The sequence below is a fragment of the Canis lupus genome, chromosome X (genome assembly GCF_003254725.2).
Source record: "Canis lupus dingo isolate Sandy chromosome X, ASM325472v2, whole genome shotgun sequence".
Lineage (NCBI taxonomy): Eukaryota > Metazoa > Chordata > Mammalia > Carnivora > Canidae > Canis > Canis lupus.
The window spans coordinates 20,218,388-20,243,443 of NC_064281.1; the positions used below are offsets into that span (position 1 = coordinate 20,218,388).

Genomic DNA, 25,056 nt, shown 5'->3' on the forward strand with positions numbered 1-25,056 from the left:
GCTGTCTGCCTAGTAACCATTGGTTGTCAGCAGCTCTGTTAGAGGCTGGGAGAAATAGAGAATGGAGTAAAACTGTGTTTTTTGACCCATTACAGTGTCAAAGTGTGGGTTTTAGTGTATAATGGTATCTTCTCCCCCACCCCTCATTTCCATAGTAATCAGGATTGGGAGTATATGGCTTTAAACTGTCACATGGCATTTGGCCCAGTTGTCATGCTTCTGCTGTGCAGGCAGCACTGTTCCCTCCACGGCCGTTGAACCAGCTTAGCTACATTTGCTCCTCCTTTTTAAATTACGACTTAGCATCCACACTCCCCTCCTAAGCCCAGTCCCTCCCCTGAGATCTCAGTTGAACTGTGAATGTGAAGCTTCTTGGTCAGGATTTACCACACTATTCTCCCATTTTGTAGAATCAGTCATTTTTATCTTATGTGCTTTTATGATGCCACTGGGAAGATTTGGGCATTGGGGTTAGTATTTTTGGGGGTCTCCTGGTATCTTTGAACTCCTCTATCTATAAGACTGTTCTTCTAAATGTTTAAATGGCTGAAGCTGAAAATTGAATTAGACATGGGTTTCTTGTTGTTAAAAAGATCTCATGTACAGATACTTTTTTTCCCTCCCCTCTCCTCTCCATGGGAGAGCAGAAAATTGATCTAAATACAGGAAAAGAAACAGAAACTCTAGTTACAATGAAGGATGTTTATGATGAATTTGATGAGAAAATAGCAGCAAAATATAAAATCATGAAGTTCAAGTCTAAGGTTTGTATTTGGTGATAATTTTTTCCTGCTGTTTTTATTTGTTCATTTCCTGACTTACAAAATAATTACTGTATATCTTCTTTGCGAAAAATGTCTTTTTTGTGGCTATAATTCATTGGAAATTTCATAGGTATGAATGTAAAACTAATACGTAAGATTGGTAAAACTATTTTTTTCTCTTGGAAAATAATTTTCGTGAATTTGAATAGAAAGATAATACATAGTAATCATACTTGCAGCATATCTTGTATTCTTTTTCTGAAATGGAGAAGAAATTCTTGTGATCTTGTTTTTATTAGTTATTGGCAGGTTGTTTTGGTCTGAAGGTTAAGGTTTTATATTTAAAAATCAGGGACTATGATGCTGTTTCCGATAGAATAAAAATCTTTTATTTATGTGTTACATATTGATTGGTCTTGATTTTAGTGCAATAAAGGACCACCTTTGGCCATCATCATAGGGGCTTGTAATTCAGGATACTTTTAACAGTGATTGCAGCAAAGGGAGGATTGAGTTGCTGAAGATAAGGTTAATCATCTTAACTATTTGAGCTTTGAATTATGGCTGATGGATAAATCCTCTAAAATTCTAGAAATAGTGTGGTATAATGGTAAAGAGCATAGATACTGGGACCAGACTGCTAGTGCTTTCAGTCCTAGCCCTAGGACTTTGTAGTGTGTGACCTTGGAGAAGGGCTGAGTGACTTTCCTGGGCCTATTGTTCACCTGAGAAATTGGACCCTATATCAAGAGTTGTTGGAAGAAAAAAAAAAAGTTCTTGCAAGAATTAAGCCATTGAATTCTTATTAGGTGATTAGAATAGTCCGTGGTACTTAGTAAGCACTCAGTAAATATGAGCTATAATTTTAATGCTAATATTAATTCTCCATTCAAGATGGAGTTGGTTAGTATCAAAGAGTAGCAAATGATTTAATACATTAACATTATAAATATTTTTAATCTTTTATTGCCCTTCTTGAATGCAAACATTTCCAAGTTCTCTAGTGTCCAAGAGAAGTCTTTTTAGCATTTTGTCACTGGGTGTTTAGGCCCAATGGAAAGGGGGAAAGGGTGCCCTTTTGGCTTTATTTACCTTTGTGTTCCATGAGGTTACTGGGTTCCTCAGTGTCGAATACAGGGATGTGTGCTGTGTATATGCTTGTCATTTTAATTTGTAAAAAGCATTTTTCTTAATTATTTTTAAATATCTACTTACCCAGCCAGTGGAAAAGAATTATGCTTTTGAGATACCTGATGTTCCAGAAAAATCTGAGTACTTGGAAGTTAGATACTCGGTAAGTCAAAGAAAGTTACTGGGTTTTGGTTGAGAATGACATTTCTCTATATTTGAAATTTCAATTAGTATCAGGAGGACTCCTCAAGCCCCACAGTTCATTGGGGTGGACTTATAGTAATGAGTAATTAAAATGGATACAATTAATTTGAATATATAGATCATTAGTTTTACTGCCTTTCTCGGCTTTCAAGTATGCATCTTTAAAGATTTTACTTATTTATTTGAGAGGAGGGAGAGTGAGAGAGCATGAGTAGGGGGGAGAGGGAGAAAGACTCCCTGCTGAGTGGGGAGCCTGACGCAGGGCTCAATCCCAGGGCTCTGGGATCATGACCTGAACCAAAGGCAGATGCTTAACCGACTGAGCCACCCAGGCACCCCTTAAGTATGCATCTTTAAATAAGTGAGTTGAAACCACACAACTGCTTGTCAAATGGAATGAATGCCATGTGGTGGAGTTGAACATCATTAGTCTGTTGAAGTGTCCCTTCTGAGCAGCAGAAAAGTGAGAGAGGAACGTCAGCGGCACTGTAGTGCTGCTCTTGCTTCTCTGATAGGCAAGGTCATTGCTGTGGGACATTAATTAACTGGGCCTTAACCTCTTTTTACCTCTGTTATAGAGTTTTGATCTCATGATGTTGGAAAAGGGAAACTTCTAAGAAATGTTTCTGACAGTGGTGATGAAAAGTACCATAGAACCATTTTAAATGAGTTCCACTCTCTTGCTTTTATTCTTCCAATGGAGTGGTACTTACTTGGCTATTTATCAGTAAGGCATGTACAGCTCTGGACAGAAATCCTCTTTTGGGGGAGCTTCTTGGCCTATTTTTCTTCTAATGAGTGCCATCAAGATGCATTATTTTGTCATTGTGAATTGTTTTTGTGTCCTACTGTGAATTGTTTTGGATTTCATGTATTGCAAATTACATTTCATATATATCAAAGGGGTTTCTTCTGGAGGTTCATAAAGAGGCTTTTGTTTATTTCAAATATAGACTTGGGAAAATGTAAAGTAATAGTTTTAAACAAAAAAGGGTTTTTTTTTCTTCTTTGCCTTTTTCAGGCTGAAATGCCACAGCTTCCTCAGGATTTGAAAGGAGAAACTTTTTCTCATGTGTTTGGGACCAACACATCCAGCCTAGAAATGTTCTTGATGAACAGAAAGATCAAGGGACCTTGTTGGCTCGAGGTGAAAAATCCACGTAAGGAAAAATTTACATTTGGAAAGCCAGGTTGCTGATAGAGGAGATTTTTAGAAGTTAAGGAATTGGTCTTTGTGTTTCAGTGCCTCTCCTTCCTTTTTTATGTTGTTTTTCACAAGATGTTCCTTAAGTGAGTATTGGGAATGTGTTTGGATCCACTTTATTGCTGTGGTGCCTGGCAGTTGAGTGGGAGAGGTGTTAGCCCAGGTGGTCGTTTGCATGCATCTCTCTTTGTGCTGTTGTTGGCATGTACTTCTGACCTGGCCGATGAAGCCCACCTGCTATACGTAGTGGACTGCTGACTCTGAAGGAGGGAAAGCATCACTGCCTGATGTGGCTAGTGCTCGTTTGGTTTCTTACCTCATGTTTTCCAGTATTTGCATTTGTGATACTCTGTTTTGGCTTCATGAATCTCTCAAAAATGTTTTGTGAAAAAAAAAATGTTTTGTGATTCCTCTAGGGTGGGGTTTTATTTTTTTTTAAAAACTTCTTTGGGTCCTGGATTCTTAAGAAAATCAGATGAAAGCTGTGGACCTTTTTCTCAGGAAGATGAACATACTGTACATACACACGACTTTGCATACAACCCAATAATCGGACTTATTTTTAGTTAGATGTTGTAATAAGACATTCTTATTGGAATATGGGGTTGAAGACTTTCTCAGTTAATCACAGATATCTTAATTATAGTAGTTTTCCTTTTTCAACAAATGGCTATTGATCTGTTTTATCTGTTCTCTTTCAGAGCTCTTGAATCAGCCAGTCAGTTGGTGTAAAGTTGAGGCAATGGCCTTGAAACCAGACCTGGTGAATGTAATTAAAGATATTGGTCCTCCTCCACTCGTGGTCATGTCTTTCAGCATGAAGACAATGCAGAATGCAAAGACACATCAACATGAGGTAAAGAAATTTGTACCTATGCTTTTTAAAATTGTTTTGAAGATTTTAAAAAAGATTTTATTTATTTATTCATGAGAGACACAGAGAGAGAGAGGCAGAGACACAGGCAGAGGGAGAAGCAGGCTCCATGCAGGGAGCCCGACGTGGGACTCGATCCTGGGTCTCCAGGATCACACCCTGGGCCGACGGCAGGTGCCAAACCACTGAGCCACCCAGGGATCCCAGAAAATTTTTGAAGATTTTTATTTATTTATTCATGAAAGACACAGAGGCAGAGACATAGACAGAGGGAGAAGCAGGCTCCCCATGGGGAGTCCAGTGGTGGGACTCCATCCCAGGACTCTGGGATCATGACCTGAGCCAAAGGCAGATGCTCAGCTACTAAGCCACCCTGGTACCCCTGTACCTATGCTTTAATGCAATGCTTTCTTGAACTTGTACAACTATTCTACAAGGGGATATTATTCTTTCTGGAGGAGAAAGAATACTAATGCACTCCCAAACTCCATTTTGGAGATAGAATTGAATTTGTTGGGTGTTGGAGTTTTCATTAAAGACTTAAATTTCTGGACTTATTTTTATTTTTTGTTATTTGAATTTTTTATTTTAGAAAACTTTAAGTGGACTTGGAATAATATAATGAACTTCCATAATCCTTTTACTCATTCAGTAGTAAGCAAGATTTTGTCACACTTGTTTTCCTTCCACTTTGTTTTCCCTGCTGGAAGTATTCTAAAAGCTAAGGTCAGATATTGTGTAATTTACCATTGTATACTTTGGTATGCATCTCTCAAAACATATACACTTTCTTGTAGAATACCATTATTGCACTTAATAACTATACCAGTGATACCTTGATCCAGTCTAAAAATAAAATACTCAGTCCATATTCATATGATTCTTTTTATCAAAAATGTCTTTTGGGATTATTTTTGACATCCATTAGTTTCAGGTGTACCACATAGTGATTTGATGTTCTTATGCACTATAAAATAATCACCATGATAGGCCTAGTAACCATCTGTATTACCACATAGTTATTACAACATTACTGACTCAAAAATGTTTTCTACCAGTTGGTTTCCTTGAATCAGGATTCATGTAAGATTCACAGATGTTTAATTTTTTATATCTCTTGAATCTCTTTTAAATGGGAGCAGCTTCCTCCCACTCTCTTTTTCTGTTGACATTGACTTATTTAAGAATCACTGTTTATTGTCTTATAGAATGTCCCATTTTCTGTTTGCTTCCTCGTGTCATTGGACTTCTTCCTGTGTACCGGGGTTGGCACGGTATGGCCTATGGGCAAATCTAGCCTCACCATCTGTTTTTGTAAATAAAGTTTAATTGAAAGACATCCTGCCTATTAGTTCACAGCTGCAGTTGCTGTAGTTACTAGCCATGACAGTGGCCATGTGACCTGAAAACCTAAAATACTTAGTACTTGGCTCTTTACAGAACCAGTTTGCTCACCCCTGCTACTAGTTAGCACTAAATAATTTATTAGATTCAGTTTTGACTTTTTGGGTTAGTGTGCTCTATAGGTGTATGATATATTTCATACTGCATAATATATCAGCAGGCATATAATGTCTGGTGAAACCACTGTTAGTGGGGCTGTGATTGATTAGTGGGTTCAAGTTTTCATCTGAAAGAGAAGTATTTAACCTTGTCACTACTAATGTTTTGGGCTGAATTATTCATTGTTGTGAGGGCTGTCCTGGGCATTGTGGGATGTTTAGCAGTAACTGTGGCCTCTCCCCGATGCCAGTTAGCACCCCTCCCCCCTACTTGTAATAACCAAAAATACCTCCACACATCTCCAACTGTCCTCTGGGGGTGGGTAGCAAAATTGTTCCCATTTAAGAACCATTGATCTAATGGCTCCCCCCTTCATTTTTTTTACCTGAATGAGTTATTTCATTAGAAGTTGTAAAACAGTGTTTTAATTCTGTCATCCTTTCCACGTTTATTAAACATGTTAAATATTAGAATGTTTAGGGACACCTGGGTGGCTCAATGGTTGAGCATCTGCCTTTGGCTCAGGTCATGATTCCGGAATCCTGGGATCGAGTCTTGCATCAGGCTCCCCATGGGGAGCCTGCTTCTCCCTCTGCCTATGTCTCTGCCTCTCTCTCTCTCTCTCTCTCTGATGAATAAATAAAATCTTTACAAAAATATTAGAATATTTATTAAATTTTTCTGTAACATTAACTTTTCCTCATTAATCAGCACTATTTGGTTATGCTGCAGTAGTTTGTACAGGAAAGATGAGGTCATTGTGTACTTTCTTTTTCATTGCCAATTTTCTGAGTAGGAAGTTGGGGCCCTACATTACATGCAATATTGACCAGTGATTTGTTAAATAAAAAAAAGTACCTGTCTTCTAGCCTTCAGGCTTTGCAGTACCATTTAACAAGAAAGAAAGTAGGGCTTCAGAGAAATTGCTGATTCAGGGCAGAAAGTGTCCAAGATGAGCCCGAAGTATCTAGTTCTACTAGAAAGCCAGGACAATATTAAAATCTACTGAAGATGTGTCACAAGAGCTCAGGAGTCAACTTGAAGAGTTTTCCAATGGCCAAAGATGGAATAGTTTGAGCATGGATATAGATGGCTGCAGCAGATTGAGACAGATGAGTTCACCCTGATACCATAAGCACAAGTGACCCTGCAGTGGTCATCTGGGAAAGTGGCTGGGGAACCAACTCACTGGTTTGGAAACTGGTCAATGAAGGGATTGAGTCTAGCATTTCTCTTGACCTTTTTGAACTCATATTGTACCTCAGGTAATCAAATAATCGATAAAGGGAAGTGTCTCTTCATAGAAGGTTTCCATCCAAGAAATGATGAAGCAGAATTTGAATATTATGACTTTGCAATCCCCCGTGAAATAATAGATGTAGCCAGTGATCACCAGTGGCTGCTAGTATCACTAAAAGAGAGCTAACCAGACATGATGTGCCTGTGCTGTCTGATAGAAGCAATCAGTGGCAACTCTAACATATTTGTCCCAAAAAACTGAATATGATTTTGATCAGGCCTTCAGATCTAAATATGAATTCACCAGCAGTGTAGAAATAGAGGAACATGTTAGATGGTATTATTGGGATACAAGCAGCAGAATTGATACCATGTGGTATTTTATGAGACAAATGACCCAGTTTCTTCAACAGATGAATTGCAGGAAAATAATAGGTGGGGAGGGGTTGTGCCTATAGTTTTACATATCAACTAATCGCAGAGTATGGGCTTACTTGGTAAATAAAATTGAGATTGTTGGGAAAACATGAAAATTTGAATCTTACCTGGATATTTAGTGATTTTAAGGAATTACTGTTAATCATATTAGCTATGATTGTGTTATATTTTAACAACTTGTTATCTTTTGAAGTAGTGGTTCTCAGTGGGGTGAGATTTTTGCCCTTTAAGGGGCATTTGGCCAGGTCTGGAGACGTTTTTGGTTGTCACAATTTGGGGGTGGAAGGTGGTGCTGTTGGCAGCCAGGGATACTGCTAAACATCCCACAGTGAACAGAATAGCCACCATAACAAAGAATTATTTGGTCAAAAATGTCCATAGTGCTGAGGTTGAGAAACTTTGTTTTAGAGATACATGCTGAAATATTTGTGGATAAAGTGATGGGTCTGGGTTTTGCTTCAAAATCATCTGGATAGGGATCCCTGGGTGGCGCAGCGGTTTGGCGCCTGCCTTTGGCCCAGGGCGCGATCCTGGAGACCCGGGATCGAATCCCACGTCGGGCTCCCGGTGCATGGAGCCTGCTTCTCCCTCTGCCTGTGTCTCTGCCTCTCTCTCTCTCTCTCTCTCTCTCTGTGACTATCATAAATAAATTTAAAAAAAATAAAAATAAATCATCTGGATAGAGGCAAGAATAGGGATATTGAAGAGTTGATAATTGAAGTTGGGTGATAGGTGTATGAGAGTTGATTGTGCTGTTTTTCTCTCTTAGTAAATGTTGAATGAATGAATGAATGAATGAATGAATGAATGAATGGGAGAGAGATTCTGCAGCCCTGTGTAAATTAGATGGCTTCCTAAGGGTTTAACTTACTTTGTTAGTAAAGTTGTTGACGCAGCAAATGTTTCTAAACCATGTGCTACTGTGATGGAATACTTGTGACTCATAAAAACAGAGGAGGAGACAGATACCAGCCCAATAGCAGAAATAGATGTAAAAGTTACAGAAGGATACACGTACTCTGGATAGCATCTACTAAAGGAAGCTGCCCTAGCCTGGGAGGCCAGGAAGATATCACTGGTTAGGGAAGGTTCTTGGGATGCTCTGAGGATCAGCCCCTGTGGGAGAGTGAAGTGCATGCTCTACCGACTGAGGCAGCCAGGTACCCTAGAAAGTACAAATTTAAAAAAGAAAATAATACCCACAACCCCTCTTCCCCAGCTATGTCCATGGTTGGCATCCTCCAGATTATTGGTCACACATATCTATAGCTTGTTTTTTAAAGAATGAGTCTTTGGGGCACCTGGGTGCCTCAGTGGTTGAGCATCTGCCTTTGGCTCAGATCATGATACTGGTGTCCTGCATCAGGCTCCCTGCGGGGAGTCTGCTTCTCCCTCTGCCTATGTCTCTGCCTCTCTCTCTCTCTCTGTGTCTCATGAATAAATAAATAAAATCTTTGGAAAAAAATAATGAAGTCTTTAAACATCACTTACCTGTTTTCTTTTGAGATCCCTGGCTGGGAGTCAGGAGCCCTGGCTTCTAGTTCCAGGTTGGACATTAATGGTTCTAAGTTTCTCTTCCCTCCTCTCCCCTTCTAGTTTCTCTATCTTTTGTTTGTTTAAATACTTTTCATAATAAAAAGTTAAAATATTCATATGGATTAAAATGTTTATCTTTTAATATTCTTGGTGGTTTTGATGAAAATGCAGAATGCATAGTAGGCATCCAGTAAGTGATCTTTTCCCCTCTTTTATTTGCAGATTATTGCTGTGGCAGCTTTGGTCCATCACAGCTTTGCATTAGATAAAGCGGCCCCACAGCCTCCCTTCCAGTCACACTTCTGTGGTATGTACATTTTTTAGCTGGTCTTCTAATGGCTTGATTTCAAGACTAGTTAGTATGTATTATTAAAGGAGTTTTATTTTTGTCAGCTGTGGACACTGAGTTATATTGGATTGGTGGTGCCTATTCAGCTGGTTTTGTTCAAGGAGCAGATTTGGGAAGCAATTTGACATCTCTTTTCCGTTCCAATGGTTATGTTATTGGGGTACTCTACTTTTTTTTCCCTGGGTCAAAATTATGTTATCACTATTTCCTTTCATGATGTCATTCTAAAGCCCAGAATAGAAGCCTGATCAAAGTTTTCTGTATGGTGAGGCAATATGCCAGGGCATAAATGAATGTCTCCCTATTTGGGAGGAGTTACAGCATATCAAATTAGAATTGGGTTTGCTATGCATAAAATTCAGTTGGTGAAAATATCACACAGAAATCTGCAATGCGGGCAGCCCGGGTGGCCCAGCGGTTTAGCGCCGCCTGCAGCCCAGGACCTGATCCTGGAGACCCGGGATCTAATCCCACATCGGGCTCCCTGTGTGGAGCCTGCTTCTCCCTCTGTCTGTGTCTCTGCCTCTCTCTCTCTCTCTCTCTCTCTCTGTGTGTCTCATGAATAAATAAATAAATAAAATCTTTAAAAAAAAAAAAAATCTGCAATGCCATGAATAGTCTTCAAGGAGGATTCTGACCTATTCCATGTTGAGACTATGGCCAATTAAATAACCATTTTTTTTGTAAACAAAGGAAGGCGGTAACACTATTGATATGTTTCCTGAAATCTTTTCCAGCCTAGACCAGCAGTTACCTGGGACAGCATCTCCTGTCTTATTTTGTGGATATTAGGAAAGTGGGATTAGAAAAACAAGCATAGAAGGGAATATTGTGTACTGTTGTGAAGTTTCACTCTTTAAGTGAGGTAGAATAATACATAGAACAAAAAATGGTGAGAGTATTCTGGAAAATACGCAGAAGAGAGCAACCAGGAGCTCACTCAACATGTATTTATTCACTTGGTTTGTGTATATCATGATGTAAACAGCTGTTTTGAGTGGCATGGAACTTAAAGTATAGTGAAGGAAGCTTTGGTCATTTTATTCTTCTAACTTGAAGAAGGTTGGAGTTCCTTCATTGTGTACTGGTGAAGGGTTTGGTGATGTGGGGACTCCCTGTGGGCAAGACTGTTAAACTTCCTTCATTCTGACTTGGACAGAAGATGTTTCATGAAAGTAGTTTTAAACAATTAGAGGGACTTAGGGTTCTATGCATGGCTACTTTTTTAATCTAATCTGTTAAAATTTTAAAAAATTGTGTAAATGACATGTAACATTTTAATTTCAGGTGTGCAACATAACAATTTGATAATTGTATGTATTTTGAAATGATCACCACAATAAATCTAGTTCACATCTATCATCATAGAAAATTGTTTTTCTTGTGATGAGAACTTGTCAGATTTACTCTCTTGGCAAATTTCAAACATGCAATATAGTATTGTTAACTATAGTCATGCTGTACGTTACATCTCTGTGACTTATTTTATAACTGAAATTTGTAGCTTTTGACCCTCTTCACCCAGTCCCCCCTCTACCCCACATCCCACCCCACCTTTGGCAACCATCAGTCAGTTATCTGTATCTGTGACCTCACTTTGTTTTTTTAGATTGCGCATATAAGTGAGATCATACAGTATTACTTTATATGTCTGACTTTCTTCATTTAGCATGATGCCTTTCATAGTCTATCCATGTTGCAAATGGCAAGATTTTTCTTATTTTTTATGGCTGAATAATGTGCCACTGTATAAATATACCACTTTTCTTTATCCGTTCATCCATTGATGGGCACTTAGGTTGCTTCCATTTCCTAGCTCTTGTAAATAATGTTGCAATGAACATGGGCGTACAGATATCTTTTTGAGTTAGTGATTGCATTTTCTTCAGACAAATACCCAGAAGTGGAATACCTAGATCATAATGGCAGTTCTGTTTTTCATTTTTTGAGGAACCTCCATACTGTTTTCCACAGCTGCTGCACCAGTTTACATTCCCACTAACAGTATACAAGGGATTCCTTTACATCCTAGCCAATACTTATTTGTTGTTGTTTTTTAAATAGGCTCCATGCCCAAGGTGGGGCTAGGACTCATGACCCTGACATCAAATCAAGTGTCACATGCTCTACTGACTGAGCCAGCCGGGCACCCCTCTTGTCTTTTTGATAATAGCAATTCTGACAGGTGTGAGGTGATATCCCAGTGTGGTTTTGATTGCCCTTGATGTGATGTTGACCACTTTTTCATGTACATGTTGGCCATCTGTAGGTCTTTGAAAAGAATGTTTAGAGCCTTTGCCCATTTTCTTAAAGTAGGCTCCATGCCCAGTGTGGGGCTTGAACTCAAGACCCTGAGATCAAGAGTCATTTGCTCTACTGACTGAGCCAGCCAGGTATCCCAGCCTTTGCCCATTTTTTAATTGGATTGTTTGATTTATTGCTCTTGAGTTATAGGAGTTCTTTGTATATTATGGATATTAACCTCTTATCAGATACATGGTTTGCAAACATTTTCTCTTGTTAGGTTGCCTTTTCTTTTTTCTTTGATGGTTTCATTTGCTGTGCAAGAGCTTTTTATTTTGATCTAGTCCCACTTGCTGATTTTTGCTTTTGATGTAATCCAAAAAAAAAAAAAAAACATTGCCAAGACCAGTGTCAGGGAGCGTGCCTGTTTTCTTCTAAGAGTTTTACGGTTTCAAGTCCTTGTATTCGAGTCTTTAATGGATGTTCATTTAGTTTTTGTGTATGGTGTAAGATTGTGGTCGAGTTTCCTTCTTTGGCATGTGACTGTCTAGTTTTCATATTACCATTTAGTAAAGAGACTTTTTTTCCCATTGTATATTCATATCTCCTTTGTCATAATTGACCATATATGCATCCATTAATTTCTGGGCTCTCTGTTCTGTTCCATTGATCTAGATGTTTATTTTTATGGCAGTATCATACTGTTTTGATTACTGTAGCTTTGTGGTATAGTTTGAAATCAGGGAGCATAATGCTTCCCGCTTTTTTGTTCTTTCCCAAGATTGCTTTGGCTATTTGGGATCTTTTTTGGTTCTATAATGAATTTTAGGATTGTTTGTTCTGGCTTTTCTTTTGAGGTCTAACAACATGACCAATGGAAATACTTGAATCTTTTAACTCTTTAGAGATTAGGGGATATTTGTTTATATTTAAGACGGTTTCCATTTGGAAACATGCAGCATATATGTACTTGAAATTGGACAGAGGTGGTGATGGAATCTTTTTTTTTTCTTACAGTTGTATCTAAACCAAAGGACTGTATTTTCCCATATACTTTCAAAGACTACATTAAGGAAAAGGTAAATAACTCATTATTTATTTATTTTTTAAATATGAAGCATCTATTTGGAAAGAGAAAAGGAGGATGGTGTGGTTTAGTAGAATTAGGCTATTTTATGTATTAATTTATTAGATCTAGTCTTGCTTAGATTAAACTATGGCATTAATCCATTCAAAATGTATTAGAAATGTAAAAGTAGAAACATTATTTAACAATGTTTAAATATTTTGCCACCTGAAAATAATGTGATTCTATACCCTGTTAGTAGGTAGATAGGCTCAAATCCTCCTTCAGATAGCTTTAGTGGAAGCCTTTCCAAAATGCATGATCATGTGTTTACTGTTTTGGTGAAGTGTTGGGTACCCCCAACCCCAGCTGAAATAAAGCCAAGTGAAGTTGGGAACACTGTGGATATTAAAGGGGACACATATTGGGAAAGGTTGATACGGGCTGGCCAGCATTGAACAGTGATCTCTCAACTCTCAGTATACTCCATGAAGTTTTCATGGGTCCTTAATAAAATTGAGGGTGGGGAAAAAAAAAGTAGTGTAATGTAGTGAGTTTGTCACAAAGGTATGTGTATTCAGTGTAAAGAATTTTTTTTTGGAGAGTATGTTATTTTTTGGTGAAATGCTTGTGATCATAAGTTTGTGGGTTAGTTTTATTTAGTTTTATTTTTTTAATATCCTCACTTGACATTTTAGCAACCTTGTCAGGTTCCACTTATTTTAAGTTGGCTTGAGAAGTCCAGTAGTCTGGGGGTACTGTTGGATCAGGCTATTATTTGTGAAGTGCTCTGAATCACCTATCCAAGTAAAATGACTTAGGAAAATTTGTTTAGAGTCAAACAAATTATCAACTTTGTAGCCAAGTTAGTTGCAGAAAACTCATAGCTACCAACTTCCATTTTAAGAGAGTCTTAATAAGAGTAGATCTTTAAAAAAAAGAGTAGATCTTTTGAATATCTGATTTATTTTCAGTGATCCAAGTAGAAAGAAGCCTTTTGTGTAAAGATAGGTTTTATTTATACTTAAGACACTTATAATTCTTAAATGTGTGTTTACTTTCACTCTGGTTTCTTATTTATAAGTTCTTAAATCATTCTTGGAGATTAGTTTATACAAACCTTGGGATTTCTTTATGTTGTAAATACATAAACAGCAAAGTCTACCAGGGATTATATAGGAAAGTAAGTAACATTTTTATAGGCACTCTGATTCAAATGCTTGTGCATTTGTGTCCAGATGCACAAGCGTGTCCCTGTCGGGGGATATATCTGTACTTCATAATGCTTAGCATTTAAAGTTTTGCTTTATTTACACACTTATTACTAGAATGAGCTCCTCATAGACTTTTGGCAGTTACATTGTGAAACCCAGAATAAGCAATTTCATTGCTTCCTTTAGTTTTGTCATATGCAGGGCTTGATTCCAGGACCCTGGGATCATGACCTGAGCCAAAGGCAGATGCTTAACTGACTGAGCCACTCAGGTGCCCCTGGATGGATTCTTTTAATTCCAAGAAATCTAACCCTGCTTGAACAAGGAGCTAAGTGTAATACTTTAAGAGTAAGTGACTGGTATATTTTTATCTAACAGAATGTGAAGGTTGAGATTGCTGCAACAGAAAGAACATTACTAGGTTTTTTCCTCGCCAAAGTTCACAAAATTGATCCTGATATCATTGTGGTGAGTAGATATCTCATCATGCCATTGGGGAACCTTTCATTCCTTATTAGTTCTTTTCAGTACTTGTTGAGTAGCAGAGAATCTTTTTAATCTAGGTAAAATTGGTATATAACATTTTTAAGTTTCAGGTGTATAGTAGTATAATTTGACATCTGTATACACTCCAAAGTGATGACCACCAAGAGACTAGTTGCCATCCATCACCATAAAGTTGGTCCTCTTCACTTTTTTGCCCACCTCCCAAGCCCCTTCCGCTCTAGTAATTAGCAGTCTCTTCTGTGTATCAGTAAGTTTGTTTTTGTATAGTTTTGTTTGTTCATTTGTTTTTAGATTCCACATTTGAGTGAAATCATACAGTATTTGTCTTTCTCCACTGACTTCACTTAGCTTAATGCCCTCAGGGTCCGTTCATGTTGTTGGAAAAAGCATGATTTCATTCTCCTTTATGGCTGAGTATATTCCTGTGTGTGTGTGTGTAATACATCCTCTTTATCCATTCATCCATTGATGGTTGTTTTGATATCTTGGCTATTACAAAGTATATATCTTTTTTAATTGGTGTTTTCACATTCATATAAATACCTAAAGTAGAATAGCTGAATTGGATTATAGATCTATTCTTAATTTTTTTTAAGATTGTATTTATTCATGACAGACACAGAGAGAGAGGGGCAGAGACACAGGCAGAGGGAAAAGCAGGCTCCATGTAGGAAGCCCGATGTGGGACTCAATCCCAGGACTCCGGTATCATGCCCTGAACCAAAGGCAGACGCTCAACTGCTGAGCTACCCAGGCATCCAGTCTATTCCTAATTTTTTGAGGACTCTCCAAACTGATTTCTGTGGTGGCTACACCAATTTACATTCTTACCAACAGTGCAGGAGTGTTCCTTTTTCTCCACATCCTTTCCACTTGTTATTTCTTGTCCTTTTGGTAATAGCCATTCTAATAGGTATTGAGGTGGTTTTGATTTGCATTTCCCTAATACTTAGTGACGTTGAACACTTTTCATGTGCCTGTTGGCCATCTGTATGTCTTCTTTGGGAGAATTTGTATTTAGGTCCTCTGCCTGTGTTTTAACTGGGTGTTTTTTTTTATTGTTCAGCTTATGAGTTCTTTATATATTTTTTGAATCTTGAATCAGAGTGAAATGACCCTATGGACTGGTGGGAATTACTGTAGTTTCTGCTAAAAGAAAGAGGGGGGGAAAAGAGCCAGCCCACTAGAAAGTAGTAGTTTTTCTCTAATAGAGAAGGAACTCATGAGTTATTGTTGAAGTTTAGGATATTCCAGTTATTTCCACTTATGAGTCCAGCCTATAAGTAAGTAAACTTGTGTTAACTGTTGGTTTCTCTAAAATTTTGGGTTAGGGATGCCTGGATGGCTCAGCAGTTAAGTGTCTGCCTTTGGCTCAGGGCGTGATCCCGGAGTCCCTGGATCGAGTCCCACATCGGGCCCCGTGCATGGGAACCTGCTTCTCCTCTGCCTATGTCTCTGTCTCTCTGTGTCTCTCATGAATAAATAAAATCTTTTTTTAAAAAAGTAAAATTTTGGGTTAGTGGCCCAGCTGTATAGTGGTCATAGGAATTAATTCCCTCAATTTGGTATCAGTTTCCAAAGTATAAGTATTTGAGTTTTATTTGCTCAGTGGATCTTTTTTTTTTAAGTAATCTCTACAACCAACCCAAAGTGGGACTCAAACTTAAACTCCAAGATCAAGAGTCACATATTCTACCAACTGAGCCAGCCCCATACCTGGAGCTCAGTGGATTTCTGTGACCTACTATTCTTTGAGGTCAGGGATAGGAATTTATTTCTCTCTTCATAACCAAGTATATTCCCACTAGGTAAAAGAGGTAATAATTCATTGAGTTACATTTGCCCCAGTTTTTAAGAGTCATAAATCAACATTTTGCTTTATGTTTCCCCTGGGTTTAGTTTATAGGCTCTTTGATGTGATTTCTTCCTTTTTTTTTTTCAGTTACTCAGATTATGTTGTGCTTTTGATTTTTTTGGAGGAAAGTAGGATATAAAGGCATGTATTTTAAGTGTGATATTGGTAATTTGGTAATATGAAACCCTTGCAAAAAGGTATGCTGTTCATTTCTCCACATTCACTTCTGCTCTTGGATACCTTTCTTGACCATGGTGTGGCCAAAGTACCTAGAGCTTGTAGGTTGTTATCAGTGTCTGTACCTGCTTCTCTTCCAGTATTCTAGGTATTACATATTTTGTTAATACATCTTAAAAGGACCAGGAAGATTGTGTCCACAGTGTCCTGCTTTGGTGCTTTTGCTCAGAACTAGGTCCTCACCCAGTTTCCCCTAGCAGTCTCTCTCAGGCCCCAAGGAGATGTCCTGGTGCTTAGGATAGCTGGCCTGCCTTAGGATGTTAGACTCAAGTCTTCATGTGAGAAATCCAAACTGATAAGAGAATCCTGACACTGGTGTGAGTCCCTAATCCCAGGAATGATCATTTGGAAATGAGACTTCCTCATGTCCTTGGATTTCTTAATTTAATAAACAAAACTGCCATAAATACATAGTGGTACACATTTTTAATTAAAATTAATAACAAGTAAATCTATTGCTCTGATTTTTTTTTTAAGATTTTGTTTATTTATTCATGAGAGACAGAGAGGCAGAGACACAGGCAGATCTAGAAACAGACTCCATGCAGGGAGCCTGACGTGGGACTTGATCCCAGGTCTCCGGGATCACACCCTGGGCTGAAGGCGATGCTAAACCGCTGAGCCACCTGGGCTGCCCTCTGATTTATTTTAAACGTTATCTAGTTTCTTATTTTTTTTCATCTAGTTTCTTAATAAACATAGGCTATGAACCATATTATTCACATGATGGAAATTATCATTATAGACAGAAAATTTTTGCATTTTTAGTTATTTTTAAGTAGGCTCCATGCCCAGATTGTTGCTTGAACTCACAACTCTGAGGTTAAGACCTGAGCCGAGGGATGCCTGGGTGGCTCAGCTGTGAGCATCTGCCTTCGGCTCAGGGCATGGGCATGATCCTGGGGTCTGAGATTGAGTCCCACATTGGATTCCCTGTGGGGAGTCTGCTTCTCCCTCTACCTATGTCTCTGCTTTTCTCTCTGACTCTCTCATGAATAAATAAATAAAATCTTGAAAAAAAAAAAAAAAAAGACCTGAGCAGAAGAGTTGAATGCTTAACTGACTGAGACACCCAGGTGCCCCTAGTTGCATTCTTTTTTTTTTTTTATGATAGTCACACAGAGAGAGAGAGAGAGGCAGAGACATAGGCAGAGGGAGAAGCAGGCTCCATGCACTGGGAGCCTGACGTGGGATTCGATCCCGCGTCTCCAGGATCGCGCCCTGGGCCAAAGGCAGGCGCCAAACCGCTGCGCCACCCAGGGATCCCCCCTAGTTGCATTCTTAAGAGAATTTCTACTTGGTATAGTTTTGTTTCCTAATTGGAACTATTGTGTGGTATTATATGTTTTGTTTTATATTGATTAAGAATCTAAATCAGTAGTGTTTGAACTCATTTCTTTAAGAAGAAAGTAGATACTGTTCCTGAGTTTCTAAGAAGTCTGTGTAAACTGTTAAACAACACAGGCAGGTTCTCAGTTTTTAAGGAATTAAAATGGAATTATTTGAACACAGCTTTTACTGATCACAGAAAGTATGGGACATAAAAATTTGCATTTTGCCTCTGCGACTGTGAGGTATGAGCTGCAAATTAAAAGACATCATATGAACCTTGCATCAATTAGGATGAAATAAAGTTTATTCCAGCAATCTGCTTAGCAGCTTTGTTAATGTCAAGGCTAATGAATGCTGCTGATGAATACATTCCAGGAGAAGAAAGGACCCCAATCGGAGGTAAGCTCATGATGCCTTCAATTAGAGACCAGAAAAAGAAAGGGCAAAGAAATTCTCTGCATATGAAGATAAATCCTCTAATTTGCGTTTGTTATAATGTTATTGGCTGCCGTCTTTTTCTGACTAGGGTCATAATATTTATGGATTTGAACTGGAAGTGCTCCTGCAGAGAATTAATGTATGCAAAGTTCCTCACTGGTCCAAAATAGGTCGACTGAAGCGATCCAACATGCCGAAGCTTGGGGTAATAATAGTTTTCAAAATCTTACTTCTTGACTTGGCTTCTTTATATGGAGTAGCTACCTGGGAACACACTGCTTCTTTGACCAAGAATTGTTTGTCTTGTGATAGGACATTTTAACTTTGCCACTAACATCTTTTCCTTTGAATGCAGTATTTTATTGGTAGAAGCCGCTAGTAGTTTTTAAAATCAGCTGTTAGAATGTACTTATTACCTCTACTTGGGCATTATCGAAGCTATAGTAGCCCTTAGAGCAGTGTTACAGGGTTCAGAGATTGGTGAGTGTTACCATTCAGAATGGGGAGGGGAAGGAAGAGTGGGAGGGAGCTGATGTAGAATGTGTAAGAAGGCCATGGGCATTAGTAGCCCTGTCACAACAACTCCCAATTTCATGTACATACTTCTTGCAGGGGTAACAGAACTTGTTCAAGGTTGCAAGGCTAGTATGGGAAGAACTGAGGTTTTGAACCAGGCCTGTCTTGACTCTTAAAGCCTATGTATTTTTTGTTCTACCTGCTTGTTTCACTTAAAGAGGTTTTGGTGGTTTTTGAATGAAGCCACAATCATTTCCTAAGCCTGAGAGTGCTCATTGCTTCAAATCTTACTTTACTTAAAGCTTAGAAGTCAAATGAGCATGTCACCTCATCAGAGAACTTAGGAATCTATATCTTTTGTAATATTCTCCAGTGGATTCTGCTGTTGCAGATTGGAGTTGGAGCTAATGCTCTTGCTTCTTTTCCTATTCTTATCTTTAAGGTGAAAAAGTTATTAACCCTCATCCCAGCATTTGATTTACTAACTCCTTATCCTTTACAGTTTTCTTTATATGGCATCTTCCAAGTGAGGTCTACTGTGACTACTCTATTTAAGATACAGCCCCCCTAAATTCCCATTTTCCTTACCTGTTCTACTTTTTTCTCTTTTCTATACGTTTATTAATCCCTAAAACTATGTAGTATCTTGCTTTTGATACCTATTTTTTTGTTGTGTATTTCAGATGGACATCAGGAATCTTTTCTGTTGTGCTCATTGCTATCTTCCAGGTGCCTAGAACAGTGTCAGCCTCTTAGCAGATGTTCAGAAACATTTGAGTGGTGGCTGACTGGGTGAATGGGAGATTGAGAGTTTTCTCATTGTAATTCTGAGCTAGCTTCAAATGAGTTAGAACAGAATGTTCTCAGTGTGTGCTCGTCCATGGGATTTGCTTTTTGTCCTCCCCATGTAGGGCAGGAGTGGATTTGGTGAAAGAAATGCTACCTGTGGCCGAATGATCTGTGATGTGGAAATTTCAGCAAAGGAATTGATTCGTTGTAAAAGCTACCATTTGTCTGAACTTGTTCAACAGATTTTGAGAACTGAGAGGGTTGTAATCCCAATGGAAAATGTACGAAATATGTACAGGTATGATCCTGGATGCTTTGGAATTTGTCTGTCTTGAAATGAGCAACAGCAAGAGACCAGCATCACCATCAGGCTGGAGGAACGGGAGTGTGTGGTATTCTGGAGGGGAACTGCTTTCATGTCAGAACCAGCATCTTTGTTACATTAATAATTTAAATTATTTTGCCTCTTGAATTATATTAATTTTATCAGTGTTTCTTCATCTCCATCACTCATCCCAGCCTCATCTAGATGTTTCCTAAGAGCAGTTTGGAAATTGATGTGATATTGAGGTTTCTACCCTTAATTCATTAATTCAGGAGATAGGTTACTCTTTTGGAAATAGAAAAACTGAGAAATCTTTAAGTTATGTAGAGATATTACTTGATTATTTCTTGTTTCCATTTTTATTGGAGCAAAATTGACAAATAGAAATTGTATATATTTAAGGTATACAAACTGATGTTTGATAAATGTACACATTATAAAATAAACACCACAAGCTGATTAACATTTCCATCACCTCACATGGTTACTAATTTTTTTAGTGGTTACAATACTCTAGATTTACCCTCTCAGCAAATTTCAAGTATATAATATTGTTAACTGTAGTCGTATTGCTGTATATTAGACCTCTTGAACTTACTCATTTTGTACAACTGAACCTTTGTGCTTGATTATTTTCTAAACAGTTTTTTCTACTCCTCTTGCCGCTTCTCATTTTTTTCCTGCCTGTTCCTCCCCAGTCCTTGGACCACTTCTCTTTCTGACGGTGTTCTCTAGGTGATCTCATCGAGTCTCAGGAATTTTAATACCTGAGGTATTAGGTGCTGATGCTTCCTGCTTGGGTATCCTCCACTTAGATCTCTCCCTTGAATGCCAGACTCCTGTATCCACCTGCCTGTTTTACTTGATGTCCGATATGAACCTCCAGCCTTATTCAGAAGCTCAGCTCCTTGAGTGACAGAAGTTCTCCTTGAGTGACATCTCTTTTTTTTCTAGTACTCCTGGAAACCTCCAAAGACGTGTTTGGCCCAAAAACTTTGAGGTTTCCATGATTCCTCTTTCTGATAGATATCCCATGTTTGAGCCATCACAGAATCCTGTCACCTTTATCTTTAAAATATGTCTAAGTCTGACTACTTCTTTTCCCTTCCATTGAACCCATTCTGGTCCAAGCTACCATCTTTTTCCCCTTGGATTAATTAGTCCTATATCAGCCTCTTTGTTGGTCTCTTTGCTTTTGCCCTTGACTCCTTGCTCTCTGTTTTCAACCCAAGAACCAGGGTTATCTTGCTAAAGTTAAGTCAGATACTGTACTCTGCTCAAAATGTTCCAGTGACTGTTTCATTTAGAGTAAAAATCAGTCCTTACTGTGACTTACAAGGTCCTATATAGTGTGTCACTCTACCTTGAACTCTGTCCTTCTGCGCTCTACATCATTCTTTGTTTCAGCCACTGGTCTCCTTCCTGGTCCTGGAAGTGCCAAATTTGTGCTCAGCTCAGAGCCTTTGAATGTGCTGTTCTCCTTGCCTGGATGCTCTTCCTCAGATATTCATTCACAAGGATGGCCTCCTTACCTCTTCTGGTTCTTTATTCTAAATGAACTCTTTCCTAGTTCCATAACTAAAATTTCAGTCTCTGCTCCTGACATTTAGTGTTTCCTTTGCTTCTTCATTTTTTCCCGCTTAACACTGAGCATTATATAACCTACTATATATGTATATATGTGTGTATACACACACACACATACACACACGTATGTATTTTAATTTATACTTTGTCTCCCCCATGAGGACATAAGCCCCATGAGGACATAAGCCCCATGAGGACAGGTATTTTTCTCATTTGGTTACAGTCAGAATTTAGAACTATGCCTAGCACATTGTCAGCATATAATACATACTTAATTAAAAAAAAAAAATACATACTTAATTAGATGGAACAAATAAAAGGGCTTAGGTAGTTTCAGGTTGTAGTTAACACATAATTTTACTTTGTATTTATGGGATTTTTGTATGTGTGTGTGTGTTTTGGAGAAGGGCATTGGGATTAATGACATGAATGAATTCGTGGTTTCAAACCAACCATTTTAAATTGTTTCTAAAGCCAAAGTGCTGTTGCTCTGAAGTTACTCATAACAAAAATTTTTTGTAATATTTTGTGATGTTCTGATTATAGTCATTGTTTCTTTTAATTACTTGATTCTGTTTCATTCTTACTTTTCTGTACAGTGAATCTTCTCATCTGCTGTACCTGTTGGAACACACCTGGAAAGATGCCAGGTTCATTTTGCAGATCATGTGTGAGCTAAATGTTCTTCCATTAGCATTGCAGATCACTAACATCGCTGGGAACATTATGGTAAATTTAACTTAGAAAGGGGGAAAAAGCATTTCCTGTTGGATTCAGTGTTTGCTTGGGGTAGTTGTTATATGATAATGAGTCTAAATGCATGCTTATAAAATGAGTAACTTGTATTCTGGAAGCTGGGCTTCTTTTGTGAAATGAACTGGCTGCGAGAAGGGGAGGAAAGCCAGGTGCAGTATGTTGAAATTTTGGGTGAACATAAGGATCATCTCTAACATCTGGATGTGTCTGATGTGTGGAATGGTCTCTTTGGGAGTAAAGAAATAGCCCAAGTGGTGTCAGTATTTTAAGCTTTCTTTGTCTCTTTTTAACTATACTGCTCAAAGGAAATGTTAGAATGAATTTTGTACCTTCTTATTTTTAAAGCAGCCCTTATTAGGAAGAATGATTGTGGAGGAGGTGCTATAATTAAATTTACTGTCTCAAAGTTGCTTTTGTTTGTTACAGCTTTGAGTTCATATTTAAAAAAGAAATTCTATTTACTAGTCTAGGACGCTGATGGGTGGACGATCTGAGCGTAATGAGTTCTTGTTACTTCATGCGTTTTATGAAAACAACTATATTGTGCCCGACAAGCAGATTTTCAGAAAGCCTCAGCAAAAACTGGTGGGTCCAAACTTGCATAGTGTTTTGCCTTTTTTTAATCCCCTTTTATTACCTAGATAGCTTTTTTTGCTATGATTATTTCTGCTTCTAAAATAATTAACCTCCTGTATACTGTAGAAAGCATGTCAGATTCAGTCTGTTGTGTTTTTGTGGTGATTTCCTTCTTCACGTTTTTCTGTGTGGATGAAAGTTATTTGTGAAATAGGAAATTCTTTGAGGGTAGCATTAAGTTTCTCTGATGGGTGAGCATACAAGGAAAATGTTTTGCAATCTTAGCTGTATCCAAAGTTAGATACCAGTTAAACCTTTACTTTCTTAAATGCATGAGCCTTTATTTTTTGTTGCTTTGTGGCATTTTTGTATGCTAGAAGGATCAGGTCACCACAATCAGTTTTCTAAAGTGGCCTCCATGACATTGGAACTAAAACTTAATTACCAGTTTGTCCTCACTGATAGCAGTTGACTCAAAGAGGAAATTTAATGTTAAGATGATTCAAGTTTTTGTATTTGTTTTATGTACATTATCAAAATTGGTATAGGGAATGTTAACTTACAGGAGCTTGACTTCTGAGGTATTGAATATTGGTTATTAATAAACTACTTGGGAATGAATTTTAAGTATATGGACACACTTTAAGGTCTCCAAATTAATGAGGATAATGATCATATCTGTATGAAATCTTTAATATTGCTACATCATGATTGTTAGAGTAATGAATTTAGGAGGACTCTTTTACTGTCTCATATTTTACATTATATGAAGCATTGTATCTTTAGTATCCATTGATTTAAAAAATAAAAGGTTTTGTGAATTCAGAAATATTCTATTTTTTTAAACGATTTTATTTATTTATTCATGAGAGACACACAGAGAGAGAGAGGCAGAGGCACAGGCAGAGGGAGAAGCAGGCTACATGTAGGGAGCCCGACGTGGGACTTGATCCCGGGTCTCCAGGATCACACCCCAAGCCGAAGGTGGCGCTAAACCGCTGAGCCACCCAGGCTGCCCCTGAATTCAGAAATATTCTAAAGTAGAATTTGCATATTTATTAACTCCGGGATATAGTGTTTTGGCAATTCCCATGCTTGGCATTCATTTGGGTTTGCAAACATATTACATACAGTAACTGTCATTCCCCCTAGGTAGCTAAAAGCAAATAATGTTTGTTAGAATTGTGTACTGCAGCTGGAAAAGGGAGAGTCATAATACTTCTTAATAAGTTAATCAGTTGCTGGCTGGTGAAGTTCTCTTTCCCTTTGATATTAGGGAGATGAAGATGAAGAACTTGATGGAGATGCCAATAAATACAAGAAAGGACGTAAGAAAGCCGCTTATGCTGGAGGCTTGGTATTGGACCCTAAAGCTGGTAAGGCTGCACAGCAGGTGGGTTTGTCCCTGGTGTTATGGAATTTTTTTCATGCAGACCTAGGCTTGAGAAACTGCAAGACCTGAAATTGTATTTTGTAGGTTAGAAATAGGTCTTTTAATGACCTTATTTTTGTCTTCTGTTGATGTGAAAATCTTGTTGGCCAGTCACCTGACATGAATCAATATGAATCTTTTTTAACTTTTTTGCTGTGTTCCAAAAAAGCTTTGTTTGTGGACATTGACATTTAAATTCTGTGTGATTTTCATGTATCATGAGATACTCTGTTTAAAAAATTTTTTTCAATCATTTAAAGATGAAAACACTATTCTTGGTCATGAGTGGTACAAAAAGGCGGGCGGGGGGGCACGCTGAATTTGGTCTGCGCATAGTTTGCCAACCCCTAGTCCAGTATATAGCTATTTGTCTTGTGGTAGAAGCACCTCTTTCTCCTCCCATCTACTCTAGAGAGTGGGCTCTGCCTCTGCCTGACTGCCTGGACCAGTTCGTTTGGACAGCAGAGTTCAAGAAAGTACAGACAGTAACCACCAAATTGAACTTTAATAGCAGAGTAACTACTCCCTCTTGTTGTTAATGGCAAATAAGATGTTCTATGGTACACAGAGCTGGAAGGGATCTTTTTTTTTCAATCTTATTAACTTTAAATTTTTAAGTGTACAGTTAAAGTAGCGTTAAGTATATTTACACTGTTGTACAGGAATATGAATTTTATGAAGTAATTTGAACTCTGAGTAGGAGACCTCTTTGACAAAAGTGATTTATTATTAGTTGTATTGAAACAGATCAGTAGTCCTTTGGTGTTAGATAGAGCTGGGCTTAAATTCTGCCTGTGTGATCTTGGGCTTCCTCTTGAACCTTTGTAAGCCTCACATTCCTCTTCTGTAAAATGGAGATAAGAATAATACCTACTCTTGAAATTAATATAGCACTGTATGTTAACTACACTAGAATTTTAAAAAAAGAATAATATCTACA

General features: G+C 38.1%; 1 protein-coding gene across 2 annotated transcripts in view; it reads left to right on the forward strand.

Moving 5' to 3' along the window:
• Positions 1 to 25,056, forward strand: part of POLA1 (DNA polymerase alpha 1, catalytic subunit) — a 310,104-nt gene that overhangs the window by 25,282 nt on the left and 259,766 nt on the right. For both annotated transcript variants that reach the window (XR_007409311.1, XM_025438940.3), the window contains exons 12-23: positions 648 to 764; positions 1,984 to 2,058; positions 3,121 to 3,259; positions 4,005 to 4,159; positions 9,116 to 9,200; positions 12,504 to 12,565; positions 14,145 to 14,234; positions 18,224 to 18,340; positions 19,563 to 19,738; positions 21,952 to 22,081; positions 22,574 to 22,693; positions 23,961 to 24,060. Coding sequence is in view for 1 of the 2 variants with exons in the window: in XM_025438940.3 (XP_025294725.1) it covers positions 648 to 764; positions 1,984 to 2,058; positions 3,121 to 3,259; positions 4,005 to 4,159; positions 9,116 to 9,200; positions 12,504 to 12,565; positions 14,145 to 14,234; positions 18,224 to 18,340; positions 19,563 to 19,738; positions 21,952 to 22,081; positions 22,574 to 22,693; positions 23,961 to 24,060 (1,366 nt within the window). In the remaining variant the exon portion in view is untranslated. The remainder of the gene's footprint in view (positions 1 to 647; positions 765 to 1,983; positions 2,059 to 3,120; positions 3,260 to 4,004; positions 4,160 to 9,115; positions 9,201 to 12,503; positions 12,566 to 14,144; positions 14,235 to 18,223; positions 18,341 to 19,562; positions 19,739 to 21,951; positions 22,082 to 22,573; positions 22,694 to 23,960; positions 24,061 to 25,056) is intronic.